Below are 24,010 nucleotides of genomic sequence, written 5' to 3' on the forward strand. Positions count from 1 at the left end.
TGAGTGATGAGAGATGTTGTGGTAGATGGCTATTATCTGCACTTCATCGTGCACATCTTGTTATGTACCTGATTGTAATATTTGATGACAATAATTTGTTTCTGGTGTTTATAACTTTTTATTTTGAATTCTTCCTTACTGGGAGTTTGTTTTCTGAGACTCCTGGTGTCCTAGTATTTACGACCACTTCTATAAAAATCTTTCTCATTTGCTTTCACTAGAGCCCATAGGGGTTTCACTGGTTCTAGGACAGTTTTCAGAGGTTATTATTTCTTAGCTTGAAGTTTCTCACACCTGAAGTTGTTATAAATGTGGAGCCCATATTCACAAATGTATTGAATGAGTTTTTCTCATTTTGTTTCTGTTCGAAGCTTTGGAAGTAAGACATAAAGTTCCTTACTACTTCCCTTATGGATGGTTATAATCTGTCTAGTTTCATAAACAGGCCCTGGATTTGTGCTGGGAATTAGGCATTTTCTCTGATCCCTGTATTGAACAGTAACCCTACCAACCTCCAGACCCTAAGGTGTGTATCCGGCCTGGAGTGGTTTTTTCCTCTTTTGGCATCGGTATCTACTTTGAATTCCCTCTTTATCTTTGGAGATTTCTCTTTCTTTTGAGCTTAAATATGTTTTTTTGTTGTTGGGCAGGTTTTTTTGTATGTGTTTTGGCTATATTTTGTATGTCAGCTTAGTCTGCCATCTTATCATGGATGTATTGACTACCTTTAGAGGTATTTTTGGACTTATTTTCATTTTCTTTGAATATGACTGTCAAAGCCATACACTGGAACCTGGTATTATATATGAAAAGGAACAAAATTTAATTTTTAAGAACTGTGATGATTGCCACACTTTACACCCTTCTTTAATTCCATTCTCCTTTCATGTAACTCAACGGGAATTGTGTGTCCATTTTGTGCCAAATCATTGTTCTGGGTGCTGAGGAAGATTTTCCTGCTCTTCCAGAGCTTATATTCTTGTGAGGGTGTTAATAGACAATAAAGTAAGTGACATAAAAAGTATGTGAAATAGTGATAAGTATGAAGGAGAAAAAGCAAGGGGAAAGGTCTAAAGACCATAGGGAGTTTGCAGTCTTAAATAGTATAGCTGGGAAAGGAAATTTATAACTTTTTTTGGAGTCCTGTGATGGAGAAAGGAAAGAATCTTTTAGGATTTAGATAAGGATGGAAATGCAATTATACATTTTAATCACCTGTGAATAGCTCAAAAATAATATCCTATTTGTTTTTCTCTGAATCCTCCTAATGTTTCTTCTTCCTTTTTTAGGATGAGGATAAGGAGTGTAACTGTTAACTGGCCTCTTCTAGTTTATTATTATTCTCTTCCATCCTTAAGTACCTTCAGTGGTATAAAAATGTTCAACCTTCCAAGAGGCCCAAAATATTTCTTTGAATTCATCAGCTGACTAGGTTTTTCTTCCTAGCTGGAGTTTTTTACATCCCAAATCTTGGCTTTGAAAGGAGGGAAGATACATACGTAATATTGCACATAACTTTTCTTATCTTTTTTTTTTCCTTATTCCCTTACATACATAAAAGTGTGGGCAAAAAAATGTTAAAACCCCAAACTTAAGAGCAAGTTAGACTAAGACCCTGTTTTATAGTGACAAAATAGTTCGTAGAATTAACAAGAAACTTGCCTACAGTTTTCCATTTCTAAACATTTTCATTTTTAATGATTCATTCTGTCTGATCTTTATTTAAATATCTGTTGCTCCATATATGAGCTTTTCCTTCGTATCCAATATAAAAGAAGGTTTAATTTTGTAGTGTAGGAGTATGGTGAAGAAGGCAAACTGTTTTGAGACCTTATCCTCAGACTCTTTACTGTAAAAAAAAAAAAATGTGAAAAAATAAAAGAACTCATGTTAGTGTTATGAGCTACCTTATTTTATATGTAATTAAATTTTCCATTTTTATCTTCCTAGGTTTACCCAGGGTTGATGATAACAGCTGGCCTTATCCATTGGATTTTAAATACATTGAACATAACTGTTCATATAAGAGATGTATGTGTGTTCCTTGCACCGACTTTTAGCGGCCTTACATCTATATCTACTTTCCTGCTTACCAGAGAACTTTGGAACCAAGGAGCAGGACTTTTAGCTGCTTGTTTTATTGCTATTGTACCAGGTTACATTTCTCGGTCAGTAGCTGGCTCCTTTGATAATGAAGGCATTGCTATTTTTGCACTTCAGTTCACATACTACTTGTGGGTAAGTAACAATGTTTTACTTCCATTTAATATTCATGAACTTTGTATGGAGATGCGGTAGGTTGTACATATTTTTCCTTTATCAATTATAGTTCCCATACAGGGATCTGTTACTGTTCATAGTAAACTTAATAATGAATAACATTTTAAAATGTCATGTACTGCTCCTGTGCGCACTCTCCCTCTCCTTGCTGCCCATGTGTATATGATCAATTTACATCAATTCTGTTATACCTGTTTTACAGATGATGATGATGTATCCTGACTTTATATGTTATAGCTCCAAAAATGAGGCTATCAAAAAGCCACCTAGCGATTTTGTTTGTTTCTTTTTGAGTGGGGAAAAGGGTCAAAAATACTTAGGAAAGTTGAAATGTGATTTAATGGCTTGGGATTTTGAGTTCTGTTGCAAAACTAGCATTATTTTGCTGTTGCCAAGTTATTTCTTCCCAATCTATATACCTTTTATTGTCTTTTTGCATTAGCTAGTACTTCCAGCATGATGTTCAAAAGGAATGGTGAGAGGGGACATCCTTGCTTTGTTCTTGATCTTAGTGGGAATGCTTTGAGCCTTTTAACATTCAGTATGATGGTAGCTGTAAATTTTTGGTAGATATGTATCAACTTGAGAAAGCTCCACTCTATTATTAGCTTGCTGATAGATTTTATCAGGAGTGGATGGGTTGTGTCAAGTGTTTTTTCTGTATTTATTGGTAATCCCCCCCTTTTTTTATTTGATACATTAATTAATTTTCAAATTTATCTCATACCAGAGATAAATCTTACTTGGTCATGACATATAATTTTTATAATACATTGCTGGATTTGATTTGCTGTTTTGTTGAGGATTTTTACATTTATGTTCATAATATATATTGGTCTGTAGTTTTCTTACAATGTCTTTGCCTGGTTTTGATATTAGGGTAATACTGGTCTCATAGAATGAATTAGGAAAGTATTCACTTCTATTTTCTGAGAGATTATAGAGAATTGGTATAATTTCTTCCTTAAATGTTTGGTAGAATTCACCAGTAAACCCATCTTGGCCTGGTGCTTTCTATTTCGGAAGGTTATTATTAATTATGGGGTAAATTTCTTTAATAGATACAGGTTTGTTTAGATTGTCTCCTTGTGTGAGTTTTGGCAGATTTTGTCTTAAAAGGATTTGGTCCATTTCATTTAGGTAATCAAATTTGTGGACATAAGGTTGTTCTTAGTATTCCCCTTATTATCCTTTTAATAAACTGTCCATGGGATCAGTAGTAATATTACTTCTTTCATTTCTAATAGTAATTTATGTCCTCTTTCTTTTCTTTGTCTAGAGTCTAATTTTGTTGATCTTTCAAAGAACCAGTTTTTGGTTTCATTGATTTATCCCTATTATTTTCAGTTTTATTGATTTTCTTTGTAATTCTTTTTTCTTCTACTTCTTTTAGATTTAAATTGTCCTTTTTTTTTTTCTTCTAGTTTCCTAAGATAGAAACTTAGGTTACTAATTTAGATCTTTCTTTTTTAATATATGCATTCAGTGCTATAAATTTCTCTATAAGCACTACTTTTTTCTGTATGGCACAAATTTTAATAAATTGTGTTTTTATTTTTATTTAGGTAATATTTTTAATTTTTTCTTGGGAGTTAATCTTTGACCTGTGTGTTACTTAGAAGTATGTTGTTTAATTCCAGTTTTTTAGTTATCTTTCTGTTACTGATTTTTTGGTTTGATTCCTTTGTGGGCTAAGAATGCACATTATTTGACTTCAGTTCTTTAAATTTGTTCAGATGTATTTTATGGCCCAGAATGTGGTTTATTTTGATGAATGTTTCATGTATGTGGCCTTGAGAAGAATGTATTATTTTCCTGGTTGTGGATGAAGTAGTTTGTAGATCCAGGATACCTAGTTTTTTGATGATTTTGAGTTCACCTACGTCCTTACTGATTATCTAGCTTCTGCTTCTGTCTGTTTCTGAGCGAGAGGTTTTGAAGTCTCCAAAGATAGTGGATTCATCTATTTCTCCTTGCATTTCTATCAGTTTTTTCCTTGCTTAGTTTGATGCTCTGTTGCTAGGTGTATAGACTTTAAGGGTTGTTATTTCTTCTTGGAGAAATTAATCCCTTTGTCATTATGTATAATTATGTAATGCCTTTCTTATCCCTGATAACTTTACTTACTTTGAAGTCTGATCTGAAATTAATATAGCTACTCCTGCTTTCTTTCAATTAGTGTTAGCATGGTATGTATTTTTTTGCCATCTATTCATTTTTAATCTATTATGTATCTTTATGTTTAAACTAGGTTTCTTGCAGACAACAAAAATTTGGGTCTTGTTTTTGATCTGTCCTGTCAATTTGTTTTTTAATGGGTGCATTTAGACTATTGGCATGCAAAGTGATTATTGATATTGTTGGATTAATATTTATACTATATGTCTTCCTGTTTTCTTTTTGTTACCCTGCTCTTTGTTTCTTTTTTTGCCCTTCACTATTTCTCTGCCTCTTACGGTTTTAAGTGAACATTTTATAGGATTCTATTTTCTCTCCTTTCTTAGTGTGTCAGTTTTTGTTTTGTTTTTTACTGTTTTAGTGGTTGTCCTAGAGTTTGCAGCATACATTTACAACTATTCCAAGTCACCTTTCAAAGAACACTGTACCACTTCACAGGTAGTTTGAGTACTTTATGATAACAAAATAATCCTAATTCCTCCATCTTATTCCCTCTATCATTGCTGTCATTCATTTCATGCATATGTAATCATATATATGTAAGGTTATACTCATTAGCATGCATAATAGAATACATAGTTGGTATTATTTTCAAAAAACTTATGTGTTAGATCAATTAAGAATAAATAGTTGTGTTTTTTCAAGATTTTATTAGAGAGAGAGAGATAGCATGAGCAGAGGGAGAAGAAGAAGCAGACTCCCCACTGAGCAGGGAGGCAGATGAGGGGCTCCACCTCAGGGTCCTGGGATCAGGATGAAGGCAGATGCATTAACCAGCTGAGCCAGCACCCGGACACCCTGAAGTAGTTTTTATTTTTTACTTATTCCATCTTCAGTGCTCTTCCTTTCTTTATGTAAATCTCAGTTTTCTGATCTGTGTTATTTTCTTCTAAGAACTTTTAATGTTTATTGCAAGGCAGGCCTACAGTCAACAAATTCTCTCAATTTTTGTTTGTCTGCAAAAGTCCTTATTTCTCCTTAAATTTTGAAGGATAATTTCACAGGGTACAGAATTCTGGGTTGGTGTTTTTCTCTCTCAGTACTTTAAATATCTGATTCTGTTCTATTCTTCTTGCTTGGTTGGTTTCTGAGTAGGTGTCATGTAATTTTTGTCCCTCTAGGTAAGTTGTCTTTCTTCTGGCTTTTTTCAGAATTTTTTTTTAACTTTCTGTAGTTTGACAGAGATGTGCCTGGTACAGGGTAGTTGGATTTTTGGCATTTTTTCTTTAGTGCTTGAGTTTCCTGGATCTCTGGTTTGGTGTCTGACATTAGTTTGGGGAATTCTCTGTCATGGTTTCAAATACTGTATTCATTCTTTCTTTTCCTGATGTACTAGGTAAAAGGAATTATGATGAATAAGAGTTAAGGTGTATGGAAAGGGAAAGCATTCTGTACTTGTATGATTAGGTCTGAGTCTTTTAGTAAGCAGGATTGTGGACTTTGTAAGTGTGTTGCCCTCCTCCCCTCTGCCTTAAGTAGCCAGCGTTGGCTGGAGCTGACTGGAGTTGGATATTTCCCCTCCCCCACATACGTTCTCCAAGGACAGGCCTTGTTAAGAACAGAATGTTCAGACGTATTTCAAAATGGTTCCTTTCCCTTCCTTGTACTGGAAAGGGGATTTGTTTCTTATATTTACTTTAAGAACCTGATGGAGTTCCTGGAGGCAAACCCTACAGAATTGTAGGGGCCTTTGTACGAATGGGTTCACTCTGAACTTTTTAAAGTTTCCACACTGAGCTTCCAGCCTTTCCTCAGACAGTTCAGGTTTTCCTATGTGCTGTGTCTCCCACTGTTTCCCATATCAGTTCCCACTGGTGTGACACTGTGTTTGCATGTATATCTCTAATCTTGAGGGCAGCAATTTGTCCTTTGTCATTTCCTCACAAATCCAGGAAGAGTTGTTGATTTTTCAGTCTGTTCAGGTTTTTACTTTCTGTTAGGATAGAATGATTCCTTCTATTTGGAACCAGAAACCAGAAGTATGTTGCCAAGTTACCTCAATTTACTTTTTAACACGTAAAAGAATGTTACTTAGTACTGGCTTCAACTTAAAGCTTGCATTTGTTTTTTATTTTACTTGTAGCCTCTGCTCATACTTTTTCAATGTTGAAAACGGCCAAAAATTTTACATGTGAATACTTTTTTATGTGTTAAGTATATTTTTAGGTATCTAGGTGAATGGATGCATTATTTTTCTCTTTAATAATTACATCTTTTAAAATTACTTAGCTCTTGGAAATTTTTACTTTGGAAATTTCAGGGGAGAATGTTTTAGTCAACAATGTAGATGGTTGCTTGATTTCGAATTTCAGAAGAAAACACCCATGGAGATGAATATGATGACAAGCGGTAGGATGCTGCTAATGCTACTGTTTAAAAACATAGTCTTAATTTTGTGCATAAAGGAAAAAACACAAAATTTGGAACATCTCTTTGAGGCCTTTTAACATATAATCTTTAAAATTTTCAAAGTATGTATGAATGTTGATAGATCTTTATAATATAAAGCCAAATGGAAAAATAAGTTGAGGTGCAATATGTACAGTATGATATCTTTATTTAAATTTTAAACAGTACAAATCATACCATATGTTGTGAGTAAAAATATAGCATATATATCCATCATGTACATCAACTTCATGGTAGTGGTTGTTCTCAATATAGTGTGAGTAAGTGATTTTTGAGGAAGGAGTTTTAAGGGACGTTCCACTATGTTGTTAAAATTTTTAATAAAATCATCTGAAGTAAATGACTATTCTCATTTAGAAGTCTATTCTTTATTCTTCTATATATTTGAAACATTTTATAATTAAAAAAATAATATATCCTGGAGTGCCTGGGTGGCACAATGGGTTAAGCATCTGACTCTTGGTTTTGGCTCAGGTGGTGATCTTTAAGATGTGGGATTGACCCCTGCATCGGGTTCTGCAATCACTGTAGAGTCAGCTTAAGAATCTCTCTCCCGGGACGCCTGGGTGGCTCAGTTGGTTAAGCAGCTGCCTTCGGCTCGGGTGATGATCCCAGCGTCCTGGGATCGAGTCCCGCATCAGGCTCCTTGCTCGGCAGGAGCCTGCTTCTCCCTCTGCCTCTGCCTGCCATTCTGTCTGCCTGTGCTCGCTCTCTCTCCCTCTCTCTCTGACAAATAAATAAAAATCTTAAAAAAAAAAAAAAAAAAAAATCTCTCTCCCTCTACCCCTCCCCTCACCACATGCATCCTCTCTCTCTCTCAAATAAATACATTAATCTTAATAAATAAATAAATAAATAATATATCCTATTTGTTAGAAATTTGAAAACAGAAAAATAATGTACAGAAACCATCACCTAGATATTACCATTTGCATTTCATCACTTCTTTAATTTCTTTATATTTTTAAGAAACACAGAAGTGAGAAGAAAAACACAAAAGTGGTATTGTCTGTAGAGTTTTGTGTTTTATTTTTTAATTTTTTGGAGAGAGCATGTGCAAGCAGAGGTAGGGAGGGTCAGAGGGAGAGAGAATCTTGAGCAGGTTCCACACCCAGTGCAGAGCCTGACATGGGACTTGATCTCACTACCGACCCTGAGATTATGACTTGAGTGAAATCCAGAGTCAGTCGCTCAACCAGCTGAGCTACCCAGGTGCCCTTGTATTTCTTAGTTTTTTGCTTTTTGTTGTTTTTTAACATATGAGTCTGAACCATAGCAAGAGTGCCTTAGCTGGTATTTTAATTACCTTTCACCATTTTAAAAATTTAACTTTTGGAAATTGAGACAAAACTCATATAACAAAAAAATCACTATTTCATCCATTTTAAAGTATATAACTTAGTGTTTTTTCATATCTTCTACTTATTTACAGAACATTTTATCACCCCGGAAGAAACTGTATTTTCCCAATTCCCCTTCCCTCCATTAATTTAATTTCTGCCCCTATAAACTTAACCAGTTCTAGATTTTTCATATAAGTAAAACCCACGTAAAATATGTGACCTTTTATGTATGGCTTCCATTCACTTAGCATTATCATTCGTGTTGTTCACATGTATCAGTAATTCATTCCTTTTAATGGCTGAATGATGCATTATATGGGTATGCTGCATTTTATTTTATTTTATTTTATTTTATTTTATTTTATTTTATTTTATTTTATTTTTAGCCATCAGTTGTTGGGACAGTTGAGTTGTTCTCACATATTGATTATTATGAATAATGGTGCTAACAACATTGTGTACAAGTTTTTGTGTGGATGTATGTTTTATCGAAGAGTAGAGTTGTTTGGTTCACATGGTAACTCTGTGTAACTTTTTGAGAAACCTGAAGACTGTTTCCCTCAATGGTTGTACCATGTGCATAGCATTCCTACCAACAATTTAGGAAGGTTATAATTTCTCTAAATCCTTGCCAATACTTTTTTCTGTGTTTGTGTGTTTTTAATATATCCCCTATTGGTATGAGGTCGTAACTCTTGTTTTTATTATGATAAAATACACATAAAATTTAACCATTTATAAGTACCTTAAATACATTCACCACTACTACTATCCATCTCTATAACTTTTCATCTTAGGAAACTTGAAACTATAATCCATTAAACAGTAACTCCCCGTTCTTCCCTCCCCTGTCCCGGGCAATCACCATTCTGCTTTTGGTCTCTTTCGTTTTGATTACGCTGAGTATCTCATATAAGTGGAATCATACATTTTTTGTCTTTTTGTCATTGGCTTATTTCACTTAGTGTAATATCATGTCCTCAGGGTTCATACATGTTGTAAACATATGTCAGAATATCCTTTCTTTTTAAGGCAGAATAACATTCCACTTTGTTTAGATATACCACATTTTGTTTATCCATTCATCAGTTGATGGACACATGGGTTGCTTTTATATCTTAACAATTGTGAATGACGTTGCTATGAACATAGGTGTACAGATTATCTGTGAGATATTGTTTGCATTTCTTTGCAGTACCTACCCAGAAGTTCAGTGCCAGATCATGTGATAATGCTGTTTTCTATTGTTTTAAGAACTATCTTTCTGTTCTCCATAGCCACTGTATCAATTTACATTCTCATCAGCAGTACACAAGGGTTCCAGTTTTTCTCACATCCTTATCAGCACCTGTTATTTTCTTTTTTTTTTTTTTCTTTTTCTAATTCCCTTTTTTTTTTTTTTTTTCCTTTTTTGGATAGTAGCTATCTTAATGGGTATGAGATGGTATCTCATTGTAGTTTTGGTTTGCACTTTCCTGGTACCTAATGATGTTGAGCATCTTTGCTTGTGGTTATTTGTATATCTGGAGAAATGTTTATTCAAGTCCTTTGCCCATTTTTGAATCAGGTTTTTCTTGTTGCTGTTGATCAGTTTTAGGAGTTCTCTATATATTCTCAATATGAATCCATTATTAGATACATCACTTCTGAATATTTTTTCTCATTCCATGAGTTGCCTTTTTATTATATTGTCTTGACAGGTTTTAATTTTCCATGAAGTCCAATTTGTGAGTCTTTTCTTTTGCTGCTTTGCTTTTGGTGTCTTATCTGAGAAATCATTGCCAATTTTATGTGATGAAGCTTTTTGCCCTGTGTTTTCTTATAGGAGTTTTAGGTCTTACATTTAGATCTTTTTGAGTCAATCTTGTATATAGTGTTAGGTAAGGGTTCAACTTCATTATTTTGCACAGATGTCCAGCTTTCCCAGCACCATTTATTGAAGATTATCCTTTCCCCATTGAATGGTCTTGGCACCCTGGTTGAAAATCAGGAAGTATGTTTTCTCTAGCTTGAACTTTTTCAAGATACTTTTGGTTATTAGGGGTCTTTTGAGATGGTGTATGAATTATGGAATGGGTTTTTTACTTCTGCAAAAAACATCATTGGGATTTTGAATCTGAATACATCGACTTTGTAGATCACTTTGAGTAGTATTGTTATCTTAATACTGTCTTTCAATTCATGAATGAACATGGGATGTTTCCATTTATGTCTTTAATTTTGTATAGCAGTGTTCTAGAGTTTTCATTGTTAGAAGTCTTTCATTGTTAATTCATAAGTATTTTATTCTTGATGCTATTGAAATTGAATTTTTTCAGTAATTTTCTTTTCAGATTGTTCATTGTTGGTATAGAAATACAACTGCTATTTGTATATTGACTTTGTATCCTGCTTACTTAGCCAAATTCATTTATCGGGTCTGATTGCTTGTGTATGTGTGTAATCTAAGGTTTTCTACATATAAAATCATATTATGTACAAATAGGAATCATTTTACTTCTTTCTAATTTGGATGCCTTTCCTTTTTCTTGTCTGATTGCTCCGACTAAAACTTCAAGTACAGTTGACCTTTGAACAACACAGGTTTGAACTGCCTGGATTCACTTATGTGGATTTTTTTTTTTTCAAGAGATAAAGTACAGCATATAAATGTATTTTCCTTATGATTTTTAAAATACTTTCTTTGGCTTTATTGTAAGAATACATGGTAAAAACATGTAACATATTAAAGTATGTTTCAATCAGCTGATTATGTTCAGGGTAAGGTTCCAGTCCATGGTAGGCTGTAGTAGTTAAGTTTTTTAGTGTCAAAAGTTGTATGCAAATTTGCAACTGTGTGGGGATCAGTGCCCCTAACCCCCCTGCATTGTTCAAGGGCCAGCTGTATTATATTGACTAGAAGTGCAAAAGTAGGCCTTGTCCTCCTGATCTTTCAGGAAAAACTTCAGCCTTTCACCATTATGTTTGCTGTGGACTTTTCCATATATGGCTTTTACATTATATGTTGTATATTAACAGAATGTTATTTAGTGTGTATTAACACATATTTTGTATATTGATATTTTTAAAAATATTTTTAAAGATTAATTTAGAGCACGTGTGCACATGTGCTTGTCGGGGGATGGGCAGAGGGAGAGAATCTTCAGGAAGACTCCCCACTGAGCACAGAGCCCAGTGTGGCCCAGTCCCACCACCCATAAGATCGTGAGATCAGTTGCTCGATGGACTAAGCCACCCAAGTGCCCCTTAAAATATTTTTTATATATATTTCTCAGTTGGACCAAGGTATTCCTCTGGTACATGCCTTAAGAAGGTCTCAAAGTACAGTATTCCTCAAGTCTTTGCATGTTTAAACGTGTTTTTCTATACTCTCATACTTGACATACTAGCTGCTGAATTTGTTTTTTAGTATTCTGTTGAGGATTTTTGCATCAGCGTTCATAGGTGATAACTGGTCAGTAGGTTTACTTGTAGTGTTTTTCTCTGGCCATTTACATTTAAAGCGCTTCCTGATAAGAAAGATCTTATTTCTAACATTTTGTTATTTATTTTTTACATGCCTAGTAGCTTTTCTGTCCCTAATTACTGTCTTTTGTGTTGAAAAAAAAAAAAAAATTTTTTTTTTTTTTTTTTTGTAGTGAAATGTTTAAATGTCTTTCTCATTTCCTTTTGGTATATATTATATTGCTGTTTTCTTTGTGGTTACCATGGGAGTTACATTTATCATTCTAATATTATAATACTCTTGTTTCAATTTATACTAGCTTATCTTCAGTAGCACATAAAAAAATCTCCTTACAACTCTGTTCCTACCCCTTTTGTCACAAAATTAGATTTTTATACATTGTGTGTGCAAAGACATAAACTAAGAATTCTTTTAGTTGTATTAGTCTCCTAAAGTATGTAGAAAACTAAATTTGGAATTATAAGTCAAAGTTAACATAATGCTAGCTTTTATATACTAATAATTTTTGTTTGGACATTTAGGGTCCTTTGTATTTCCATATGAATTTTGCATTGGGTTCTCCATTACAATATTCTTTTTAAGTGGCATAATTTTGTTTTATTAATTCAACAGATACTTTTGTAGAACAATGTGGAACTGGTGCTGTTTTATATGTTGATTATACAGAGTTAAATGAAGTTGATGAGCTGGTAGGGGCAATTATGAGTATCCTATTGCTTTTAAGAATGATAGTGTGAGGGACACCTGGGTGGCTCAGTGGGTTAAGCCATTGCCTTTGGCTCAGGTCATGATCCCAGGGTCCTGGGAGCCTGCTTCTCTCTCCATCTCTGCCTGCTTGTGTGCTCTCTCTCTTTCTCTCTGACAAATAAATAAATAAATAAAATCTTAAAGAGCAAACAAGAATGATAATGTGACAGAATGATAAAGCATACTCACTAAGGACTAAATTATTTTGCGAGGTTTTCCTTTGTTCTGTTTTTTCAAGCAACGTATTTAAAATAGGTTTAAAGTAGAAGCAGCTCCAATATTTGAAATGAGTTGGTTTGGAGTTCTTACATAAGAACTCATTTTCTGACTTGGGGCAAATTGTTTGACAATTTACTCTCATTCACTTTTCTTACAAATGAAATATAAAAAACGTTCTAGTTACAGAGTTTATTAATTACATTTATGTCAAATTCGATCTTTACCAATTGAAAATAAACATAATAACAGCTCTGAATACTGTGAGAAGTTTTTTGGTAGCCAAATGACATGAAGTTGAAAACATTTTATGTCTCATCTCCAAAATGTAAATGTAAGTTGTCTACTCATTCCTCATTTGGTATGTTTCTTTTTAAACTGCTTAATGTCTCTTACAAGTTATGTCTTCAGAATTTTTTAAATGAAGTACTCTGTTTTCAAAGCACCATTTCCAAACATTTTTGAATATGCTTTTAGATTCGTGTCCTATAGTTTCTAAACTTTTTTTTTTTGGTCAGGATCAAGTACTTAAGAGTAGAGTCTTTGGAGCCAAACTGCCATGGTCTGGTTTCCTCTTTCCTGGATTTCCGTTCTTATCACTAGGAGTTATTTAAACCACCCCCATGTCTATTAAATCAGCTATAAAATGGAAGTAATAATAGTATCTACGTTATATGGTTTAAATGAGTTAATTTGTAAAGCATTATAGGAACACAGAAATTGATGAGTACATGTTTGTTTTTACCTCTGTGTTAGCACTCACCAACGACAGAGCTGATGCAGATGAAATAGTACTGGGAACAGTACATACTGTTGCAGCCTATCGAATTTTTTTTTTTTTTAATGGTTTTATCCTCTGCCTTTGTAATCAGTCCTCTCTTTAACCCATATTTCTTGAAACCGCAGATCTGATTTCTATCTACATATTTTTGGGAGTTTGTTTTCCATAATGCCAAATTGTAGAAACATGCAGTAAAAGGTGGTTCTTTATGTATGGCTGACTTCACTTAGCATAAGACTTGAGAGTCATCCATGTTTTTGCATGTTTTAGTAGTTTGTTGCTTTTTATTGCTAAGTAGTATGGGTGTACTATATGGATATACTGTTGCTTATTTTTCCCAATTTTTGGCATTTTTATGATGTAGTAGTTATAAGTATTTGCATACAGTTCTGCATATGAGCATATATTAGTATTCCTTTTGGACCGATGCCTAGGTGTGTGTGGGGTTGCTGGTTTGTAATATAAGTACCTGTTGGGGTGCCTGAGTGGCTCAGTGGGTTGAAGCCTCTGCCTTCCGCTTGGGTCATGATCCCGGGGTCCTGGGATCGAGCCCCACGTCAGGCTCTCTACTACACGGAGAGCCTGCTTCCTCCTCTCTCTCCCCGCCTGCTTCTCTGACTACTTGTGATATTTGTCAAATACATAAATAAAATTTAAAAAAAAAAAAGTACCTGTTTAATTTTATAAGCAGCTGCCAAAACCGTTTTCCAGAGTGGCCGTGTTATTTTTCATTCCTTCCACCAAAGTATGAGGCATTGCATTTACTCTGCTTTTACCAGCATGTGATATGTTCAGATTTTTTAAATTTAAGCCATTCGAGTAGGTATATAGTGGTATCTCATGGTTTTAATTTGCTTCTCTCCAGTGAGTAACATTGAGCATCTTTTCATGTGCTTATTTCGCATTCTGATTTTTCTTTGAAATGTCTCTTCAGACCTTTTGCCTGTGTTTTGCTTGGGTTGTTTTCTTATTATTGAGTTATAAGAGTTCTTTATATTTGGAAACAAGTTTTCTATCAGATGTATGTTTTGTAAACATTTATTCCCAGTCTGTAGCTTGTCCTTTTATTTTTTTAACAATATTTTTCTAAGAACAGAAATTTTCTTGCCTCATTATACTGGTTGGAACCTCTAACAGTGTTCAGTAGAAGCAGTGAGAATTTTTTTATCCTTTCCTTCCTGATTTTAAAGGGAAAGCATTCAAACTTTCACCATTAAGTATGATGTTAGTTGTTTTTTATAGATGTCTTTTACCATAGCTTAAGGAAGTTTTCTTATATTTTCAATTTGAGAATACTTATCATGAATGGGTGTTAGATTTTGTCAATAGCTTTTTTGTATCTGTTGAGATGATCATATGGTTTTGTCCCTAATTATATTCAATATTTCTCTTCTTTGATACTGTTGACATTTGGGGACAGGCAGTTATTTCTTATGTTGCCGAGTGTTTAGTGTATCCCTTACATCCACATACAGATGCCAGGAGTACTTTCTCCTTAGTCCGCAGTTGGGAACCACTTCGTTGTTGTTGGGTTTTTTTTGTTTGTTTTTTGTTTTTCATTTTTTTTTTTTTTCAGATGTTAAAACAAACTTGAATTCATGGAATCGATTCCACTTGTTCATGATACACAATCCTTTTTTTATTGCCAGTTTTGTGTTGTTCATATTTTGTTAAGAATTTTTTTTCATCTATTTCCATGAGGGATTATTAACATGTAGTTTTCTTTTCTTGTGATGTCTTTGTCTGGCTTTGGTTTTTTGTTTTTTTAAGATTTTATTTATTTACTTGAGAGACCGCTTGCCCAAGAGCACAAGCAATGGGGAGGGGCAGAAGGAGAGGGAGAAATGGAGTTCAGCCCTGGGAGCTTGATCCCAGGATCCTGGGATCATGACCTGAGGCCAAGGCAGATGCTTAACTGACTGAGCTATGGAGGCTCCCCTGTCTGGCTTTGATCTCAGGGTTATACTGGGCTCTTAAAATAGTTAGGGAAGTGTTTCCTTCTTCTCTGTTTTCTGAAAGTATCTTTATAGGATTGGTATTGTGTCTTCCATAACTGTTGATAATTTTCACCCAGTGAAACCATCTGAACCTGGGAAGATTTTTAATTACGAATTCATTTTTTATTTACATAATTCTGTTCTGATTTTGTTTCTTTATGAATAATTTGGTAAAATATTTCTTTTTTGAAAGTTTTCATTTCATGTATATGACCTGATTCATTGGCATAAATTATTCATCATACTCCTTTATAATTCTTTGAATTTCTGTACAGTCTATAGTGATGTTACCTCTCTTATTCCTAGTACTGGTCATTTGTATCTTTTTTCTTGGTCAGTCTAGTTAAAAGTTTATTCACCTTCTGGTTTTGTTTCTTTTTCTCTGTATTTGCTTTCTGTTTCATTGAATTCTTGACTTTTATTACTCCATTTTGTATTTGGTTTGCTCCTTTATAGCTTCTTGGTGTTAAAGTCAAGTTGTTTTAGCTGTTTGTTTTTCTAATATGAAATTTAAATTACGCTTTTCATCATTGCTTTAGCTATACTCCATATATTTCGGTATGTTGTGTTCTCATTGTCATGTAGTTAAAATATCTTCCTAATTCTTGATTCTTTGACCCATGGGTTCTTTAGAAACATGTTTTTAGTTTCCTAATATTTGGGAATTTCCCAGACATTTTTTCCTCCTGATTTCTAGTTCCATTGTTGAAGAATTCTAATTCAGGAGTTTTAATATTAACATGTCAAAGACCGAGTTAAAAAAAAAAATAAACCCTATCCAAACCTACCATCACTTGGCCTTCCTCTTCCCCACTAATGGGTTGTAGTGCTGCAAGGTAGAAAACTAGGAGTTCTCAACTTTTTTCTCTACTACTCTCTAATTCTAGTAGTTCATCAAAACATGTTCATTTGGCTTTGAACATAGCTTCTCCTCTTTGTCTGCATTCCTACCACTGTAAATACAAACTTCAACACTCAGTCATATATACCATCCTCCCATCTTGTATTTCTGTTACCAACAGGTAATACAACAGGTTATAAATACAACAGGTTATAAGGACCTTATGCCACTCAGTGTCTACACTTAACATGTGGTCTCAGTCATACTGTGCTTTGACTTTAGTTCTTGCTTTTGTGTCTTACCTCTCCAGTTGGGTCATGACTTGAGTTACAATTTGTGCGTCCAGCATAGCCTTGCAGAGTTTTGTCTATTAGTAAATACAGCAGAATATGTTTGATTCCTTTTCTCATTCTCTCTCAGCCTACACAGTTACTTTTAGGGTTTGAGGTAATTTTAGGATATGGACTATACTTAGTATATTTTATAAGTATTTTTTGGTAATAGATTGTAGCAGGACTGGGCCCAGTCAGTCACAGTAGATTACATAAGGAGAGTTTTAGGAAAAGAAGTATTAACTATGATAGAAGAGTAATACAGAAGGAAATGCTATATGATATACTCGGGCTGAGGGAAGGTAGTCAAGGAAAGACAAACTTAGGATTCAGGTTTCATTAGAGAGAGTGTGGTTCCACCCACCAGGCCCAGAGAAGTTTGATGGTTAACACAGCCTAGAGCTGCTTTGGAGCTGCATGACAGGTGATTGGCTACCCTCTGGAGTGAGGCATTCAGGAGTGGGGAGTTAGTAACCTATAGCATCGTGTGCAGTGGAAGTTTGGGTACCAGCAGGGGCAAGAAGCTTTTAGACTGTGTTGTATAGGGCTTTTGGTTACCATGTCAAGAGGACTGCAGAAAAGTTATTACTAGACCAAGGCTGCAGAGTCATAGGAGGATCGTGTTCTGCTACATGGCCAGGGTCAGCACTACAAGATGTTTTCACACCCAAACCACCAACACCAGTGTACACCTGAAATGGTTGGAGAGCCTCTGCTACAGTGTTCCTTCAGCACCCTCTACCAAGAAACCTTAACATCATACTCACTTTGAAGGAGAAATACTTAGAAAGTAGTCTGTTGCTTATCATAGAATATATATTGAAGCATGCATTTGGAGCTAAGACGCAATAAAATAACTGACACACAAATATAAAGCACTGAATGGTCATTTGCAAGTTTTCCCTGCCAACATTTGTCTTTTCTACCTTCAGTTCACTGAATAGCCTTTTTTTCTCAGTCGCTAGGTAGAATCATTTTTTTTTCTTCTTTATTGATCTACCTGCCCTAGCCTTCTTGCCCCTGTTTTTGGGATTCCATTTTATTTCTGGAGCATCTCATCCTCTGAGAACACTATTTCTTCTAGTCTCCCCACTTAGAATTAGGCTTTTTTGGGACACCTGGGTGGCTCAGGTCATGATCCCAGGGTCCTGGGATCATCAAGCCCTGTGTCCTCAGGCTCCTGGCTCCCTCTGCCTACCACCCCCCCCCCCCCCGCCATGTTTGTTTTCTCTCTCCCTCAAATAAATAAAATCTTAAAAAAAATAAAAGAATTAGGCCTTCCTGAACATTCTTTTCATTCCCATTTCCCTGGTAGCTGTTTTCCTTTCTAAAAATCATCTTTGGTCTCTCTAATTTGTCTCTTGGTCTCTGGTTTTGGTATTAGCACTTGGTTCCATCTCACTTCTCCACTCTCTAGAGATTGGCTATTATAGGAATAATTTCTAATCATCCCTGGAAATTTTTTTCACTTTTAAAAGGTCAGTTTTTTAATATACTACCTTCCCTATTCACATTTCAGCATAGATCAAACTAGTTTCAGTGGGGGAAAGGGGATGTGTTTTGTCACACATATGCTACGATGTTGAATTCAAAGCAATCTTTCATTACTCTAATAGAAGTCAGCCTGATAATATATCTTTAAGCGCTGTAAACTAGGAATGTTTTCTCTTTCCTTCCTCTCCCCCTCCTTTCATTCCTGTCGGGTGTGTGTTTGCTTTACAGTTCCCCAAAGATTACATGTCACCTGTAGTTTGTTTTAATGTACTAGCAGAGCCCTTTTAAACGTAAATTCCTTGAAATCAGGTGTGTGTGTGTGTGTGTGTGTGTGTGTATGTATATATATATATATATATATATATATATTTTTTTTTTTTTTTTTTTTTTTTTTTTTTTAAATAAAGATGACATTTTTGCTCTTGGCATAAGTAAGTATTTAGAACTTGTGCTTTTGAAACTTAAAATTCAGTTTTCTAAACCAAACCATTATTTTCAGAGGAGCATATAAACTTATCTGGGAATTATTTCTTAGGTTAGTTTTTTTTAGACAGTAGAGATTTGTCATTTTTTTTTAACCTTTCATTAATTGCAGGTTCCTTTTCTGATTCAGTCTTTGAGAATTTTACTGACATACTCTAGAAATTATTGTAGGACTATCAATTTCTTGAGGATATAGATTATTATTTATTGCTTATTGTTCTTGGTTATGGTGTATGAAAATCCCTGATGATAGGTTTTCAAAAATGGATGCTCATAATTAGAATTGTATATAAGATATATATATTCAAATGATGAAAACTTACAGATTAAGGTGTTATGCCTAAGAAAACCAGTCACATATAAAAATGTAGATTTGCTGAATAAATTTATTTAGTTAAAATCTCAATTTGTTGATATTAATCATTTTAAAATAGTAAAGCAAATAGAAAAATATTTTTTTTTCTTTTAAGATGATTTTTCCTAAAAACTGCATAAGAGCAACAGAAAAATCAGGGCTATTTATAAAATGTCTGACTCCTGCCCAGTGTTCTAAATACATATATTAAGTGGATCTGAATATCTGAATAACCATTGTACTTTCTTTAAATATAGAACTTTAGCTTTTTGTAGTACAGTGTACTAAATATTTAACTTTGTTTATTTAGTAGGAACATTTATAAACATTTGCCTGTTTGTGTTTTAGGTAAAATCTGTAAAAACTGGGTCAGTTTTTTGGACAATGTGCTGCTGCTTATCGTATTTCTATATGGTAAGAATTCATATTTGAAACTATATGAGGTCTAGCAAGTATTTGGCAATTAGACCAATTCCTCTTCATCATCATTTTCTTCTCATCTAGACTAGTTCTCCACTTCCTTTCTCCTGAAATCTTTAGGATGCTTAATGCATTCCTATTTATTATTGCCATCCTCTTCCCTACCTCCGTCCTTGGGGTGTGTATGGACTTTGTTTTAGTGGGAGAGCTAATATTCAACCCCTCAAATATAATATTTGCAGCAAGAAAAACAAAAATTTTCCTTTTCAGATGTTTAACTTTTTCTAAATAATGGTCCTATCCTCTAGGAACTACCTATATACTTTTTATAATAGATTACTTAAGATTAGGATCAAAATTACCTCTTCATTCTCCTGCCTTTCCTCCCCACAGCACAGCCTATATAGTAGTTTTATGCTGAAAATTAGTGATAATTTTAGGTAAGCTTTTTTCCCGTTTTTAAACAAATATCATGGAATATATGCATCCAAATTATCCATGCCCCTTTTAAAATGGTTAAAGCCTAAGACATATTCTGTGCTGTTGTACCCATTTTCTTTGAAGCTTACATTTAAATTTTGAAGGTAATTTGAAGTCCTTCAGTTAGGACCTGTGCTCAATCATAGTAACATTGTTTTTGGTGCGAAATAGCATGGGACTGAAGCACTAAACTGGTATTCCTATATGCATTGTACACTGAAGGTGGGTAGTTCATTACAAGTGGTCCTGAAACGTTTTAGACAAGGGTAGCATTGTTACAATATATATGTTAACATCTCTTCTCCTAGTGTGACTTGGTAAAACAGTTACTCTAAGCTTTTAATTATTAGTGCACCCCTAAAATTTTTATCTTGACAAGAGCTTATTGCCTATTGAATGTACTCAGAAAAGTAATACTCTGGGTTGAGAATAAACCTTATCTTTAGAATCTTTATTAATTTAGACCAGGACAGGGATGGCTGGCTGACTCAGTTGGTAGAGCATGTGACTCTTGATCTCAGGGTCATGGAGTTCAAGCCTCACTTTCCGCATATAGCTTACTTTAAAAAAAAAAATTAGACTAGAACATACTCAGTTATTCTGATTAAATAGAATATTCTGATTTTATGATATATGCTAAATATTAAAATGGAATCTTGATTTGTAATCCATTAGTAGGAAGTAATTTCTACTCGAGGTAGCACTTTTATTTTGAATATCTCAAAATATATCCAGATTATCTGAGTGTTCCTCGTAATTCACTTGTTGACTGGTGCTAACATTGATTGTTCTTATTCTCAGTCAAGCTTCTTGCAATGTAATTATCAAAAATGGGGGAAGTAAGATCCTTTTTTTTCTTTTAAAAATTTATGATCTATATCCAAAGAATCCTTACCCTCATGAAAAAGACTTTTTACTACCGATTGACAAATTATAATGTTCTTAGTGTTCTTCTTTAATTTGACCATTTCTCCAGTGAACATAGAATACCATGTTGGATTTATGGGATTGTGTTATTTTAATAATCAATAAAAATAAGTAGAAATAGTTTTTTTGTAAGTTATATAAATATCTTAAGCATATCTCAAAATTGTTGAGAATCGCATTTATGTCTTCATTATATGTTTAGATTGTCATGACAATAAAACTTACCTAATTTTTTAAAGCAAACATCTTAAATTATTTAACTTTGCATTTCTTAACTCGTAGGTCTCTGCTTGGGGTGGCTATGTGTTTATTATCAACCTTATTCCACTGCATGTATTTGTGTTGTTACTGATGCAGAGATATAGCAAGAGAGTGTACATAGGTAAGTGATTTGACTTTTGAAATTTTGGCTTCTAAGAGATGTTTCATATACATTCTTTTCATTGAACAGCCATTTCTGTTTGGCCATATTACTCATAAGAAGGTAAAAATAATTTTTTTTTTTCTTTTTTTGTATTGATAAGGTGGGTCGGCATTTTTACCCAGGTGCATTGCTACCAACTTTTCCTTGAGTTTTTCTTTTATTTTTGTAGAAATTAGTCTACACATACTAATTTTAATATTAGTTAGCCCAGCCTTTTTTTGGGGGGTGGGAATGGGCATTCTATAATGAAATCATTTACATATACATATTATTCAAATTTGGCTTAGTCACTATGAGATTAAATATCCTCAAAATAAACAGTGTTATAAATTTTTGAAAGCCCTCTCTGTATAATATATGGCAGTATTAGTCCGTTTGGGATGCTAAAACAAAATATTACAGGCTAAGTAACATATAAAAAACAGAAATTTCTCACAGTTTTGGAGACTGGAAAGTCCCAAGATTAAGGTACCAGAATGGTCACATTCTGGTGAGGGTTCCTTTCCTGGTTCATACCTGGTACCTTTTTGCTTTGTCCTTACATGGTAGAAAGGCTGAGCTAGTTCTCTGGACCACTTTTAAAAGGGTACTATTCCATGGAGCCCACAGTACCTTTATTACCTCCCAAAAGCTACCTCATAATACCTTCATCTTGGGCATTAGTTTTAAACTTAAGAATTTGGTGGGGGGACACACTGATTCAGACAGTAGCATAGACTTTTTTCTATGAACTTTATTTTCTCTCTGGGGTTTAAAACATGTCTTCTGAATAAGATGCTTAAAAGATGTTGTCTCATATCTTAGAGCTCATTTTCTATGACAGAACTTTTATATGTAGAATTAATCAGAAAAGTTGTCTGAACGCAATGTCCTAGTAAAATAATACAATTCCATTATGGTAATGCTGTTGGTAAGCAGTAACACAAAGATGTAAACTTATTTACTTAATTAAAGAAAAAAAATAGTAGTTTGGCATGATTAAAAACTTAATCATAGAGTTACCATATAAAAGTTTTAAACAGGAGCATTGTCCCAACTTCCCTTGAGTGTTAGCTCTAGGAACTAAGGGTGAGAAATAAGAAACGATCTTGTATGTGATGGATAGGATTTCTCTGGTAACTTTAGTTGGCTCTTGAAAATATTTCTTCTTTTCAGGGGGATAAAAAATACAGTAGTTTGGGGATACTATCTATGTGTGTGAAGTTAGAATAGTGAACACCTCATATAACTTGATGATATTCAGACTCTGTACCTTACCTTCCTTGTTCCTTAATCGCTTATTCCATTCATATAACTAAGAGTATATTAGGTAAGTTTTATGCTCTTTCATAGTTTGCTTCTAAATGGATGGAAAGTGATGGTATAGAACAATCAATTCTTTCTTTTCCTGAATGTATCAAGATTTAAGTTCAATTTAACCTAATGATCCTCAAAAATATGAAAGCATCATAAAATATATGTACAAGTTGTCCTCTCATTTTACCACATAACATTCTTTGTATTCTCTCTCCTTGTGAGCAGAAACATTTGGATAAAGAAATAATTGACAAATGGCAAACTCATAACCATACATTTGATTGGGTTCTCAGTATCAAATTAAATGAAGTAAAAAAAAATCATTTGAAATAATTATGAAAAATGGTTTTCCCTTTCAGTAAATTTTTTCCATATGTCTTTAGAATATGTTGGTAAGCCAGGGAAAACTCAAGTTTGTTCACATGTGGAAAGGGGAGCACATGGAAGATAATATGGTTGTATAGGGTAGGTGTGGCACAGGAATGGAGTGAACTGGGTAGGTAAGGGAAAAGAAAAGCCCCTACTACTTGAAATTTGGGTGGGGAAGAATTGTTGTATAAAGTTAAATTTATTTTGTTAAGAAATATTTTGGACTTGGTATATGTAGCTATATTGGAATGTGAATTATACAAAACTATGTTACAAGTAGGATTCTGATGTTTTAACAAGAAAAAAGAACACCCACTTCTTATTTTGCATTTATAGAAAGACTGGTTTGCAGGTATCACATAACGCTAATAAGATATAAAATTATTTAAACTTTGTAAAAATTTATTACACTTTTTATCAAAGAAATTACTAAAGATATGGAGACATATTTAGGGGTGTTCACTATGATGGAAGTTATAATCGTGAAAATAGTTTAAATGCCCACTAGAGAAATTTTAATTTCTCTAGTGGACATTTAAATTACACTTAAATTATGGTGTTGCCATATATGAAATATTATGATATCATTAAAATTGGTATTTGATGATATAAGAAAATGTTAATAAAAAGCAGACAGCAAGGACTACTACTGATATTTTTTTCTTCATACTTTTCTCTGCTTTCCAGATTTTCTCTAATGAACATGTACTAAAGTCATAATAAATGAGACTTGCTCTTTCATTTATAGAAATGTGAATTTTATCTCTGATGGTTTATAAGGGTCTTATTAGACTAATAATTTAAGGAGAAGGAAGAAATTAATTTCTTAGTATTGATAAATGATTTTTAAATGTCACTGAGGAGTTTGTTTTATTGTCTGTTTTAGTGAAGTCATTTGAGTAAGGAGAGTAACAATCACATTTTTTGTAACAGAATTACTTTTTATATCCACAGTGTATTTTTATGGTAATATTAACTGATGGAATCATCCTATAACGAGTTGAGTATTATAGACATACTACATACTTTAGTTCTGTACAAATTATTCTAGGATTGTAGAGTTTGTGAGTGAAGAAAGGTAATCCTGCTATTGAGTTCATTAAAATTAAAACCAGACGGGTGCCTGGCTGGCTCATTCCATGGAGCATGTAACTCTAGACCTCAGGGTCGTG

At 33.8% G+C, this 24,010-nt stretch overlaps 1 protein-coding gene across 1 annotated transcript in view; it reads left to right on the plus strand.

Annotated features, from left to right (window-relative positions):
* Positions 1-24,010, plus strand: part of STT3B (STT3 oligosaccharyltransferase complex catalytic subunit B) — a 100,383-nt gene that overhangs the window by 45,556 nt on the left and 30,817 nt on the right. The window contains exons 3-5 of the mRNA XM_047738981.1: positions 1,951-2,238; positions 19,271-19,336; positions 21,032-21,131. Coding sequence (XP_047594937.1) covers positions 1,951-2,238; positions 19,271-19,336; positions 21,032-21,131 — 454 coding nt within the window. The remainder of the gene's footprint in view (positions 1-1,950; positions 2,239-19,270; positions 19,337-21,031; positions 21,132-24,010) is intronic.

The sequence above is a fragment of the Lutra lutra genome, chromosome 1, assembly GCF_902655055.1.
Source record: "Lutra lutra chromosome 1, mLutLut1.2, whole genome shotgun sequence".
Lineage (NCBI taxonomy): Eukaryota > Metazoa > Chordata > Mammalia > Carnivora > Mustelidae > Lutra > Lutra lutra.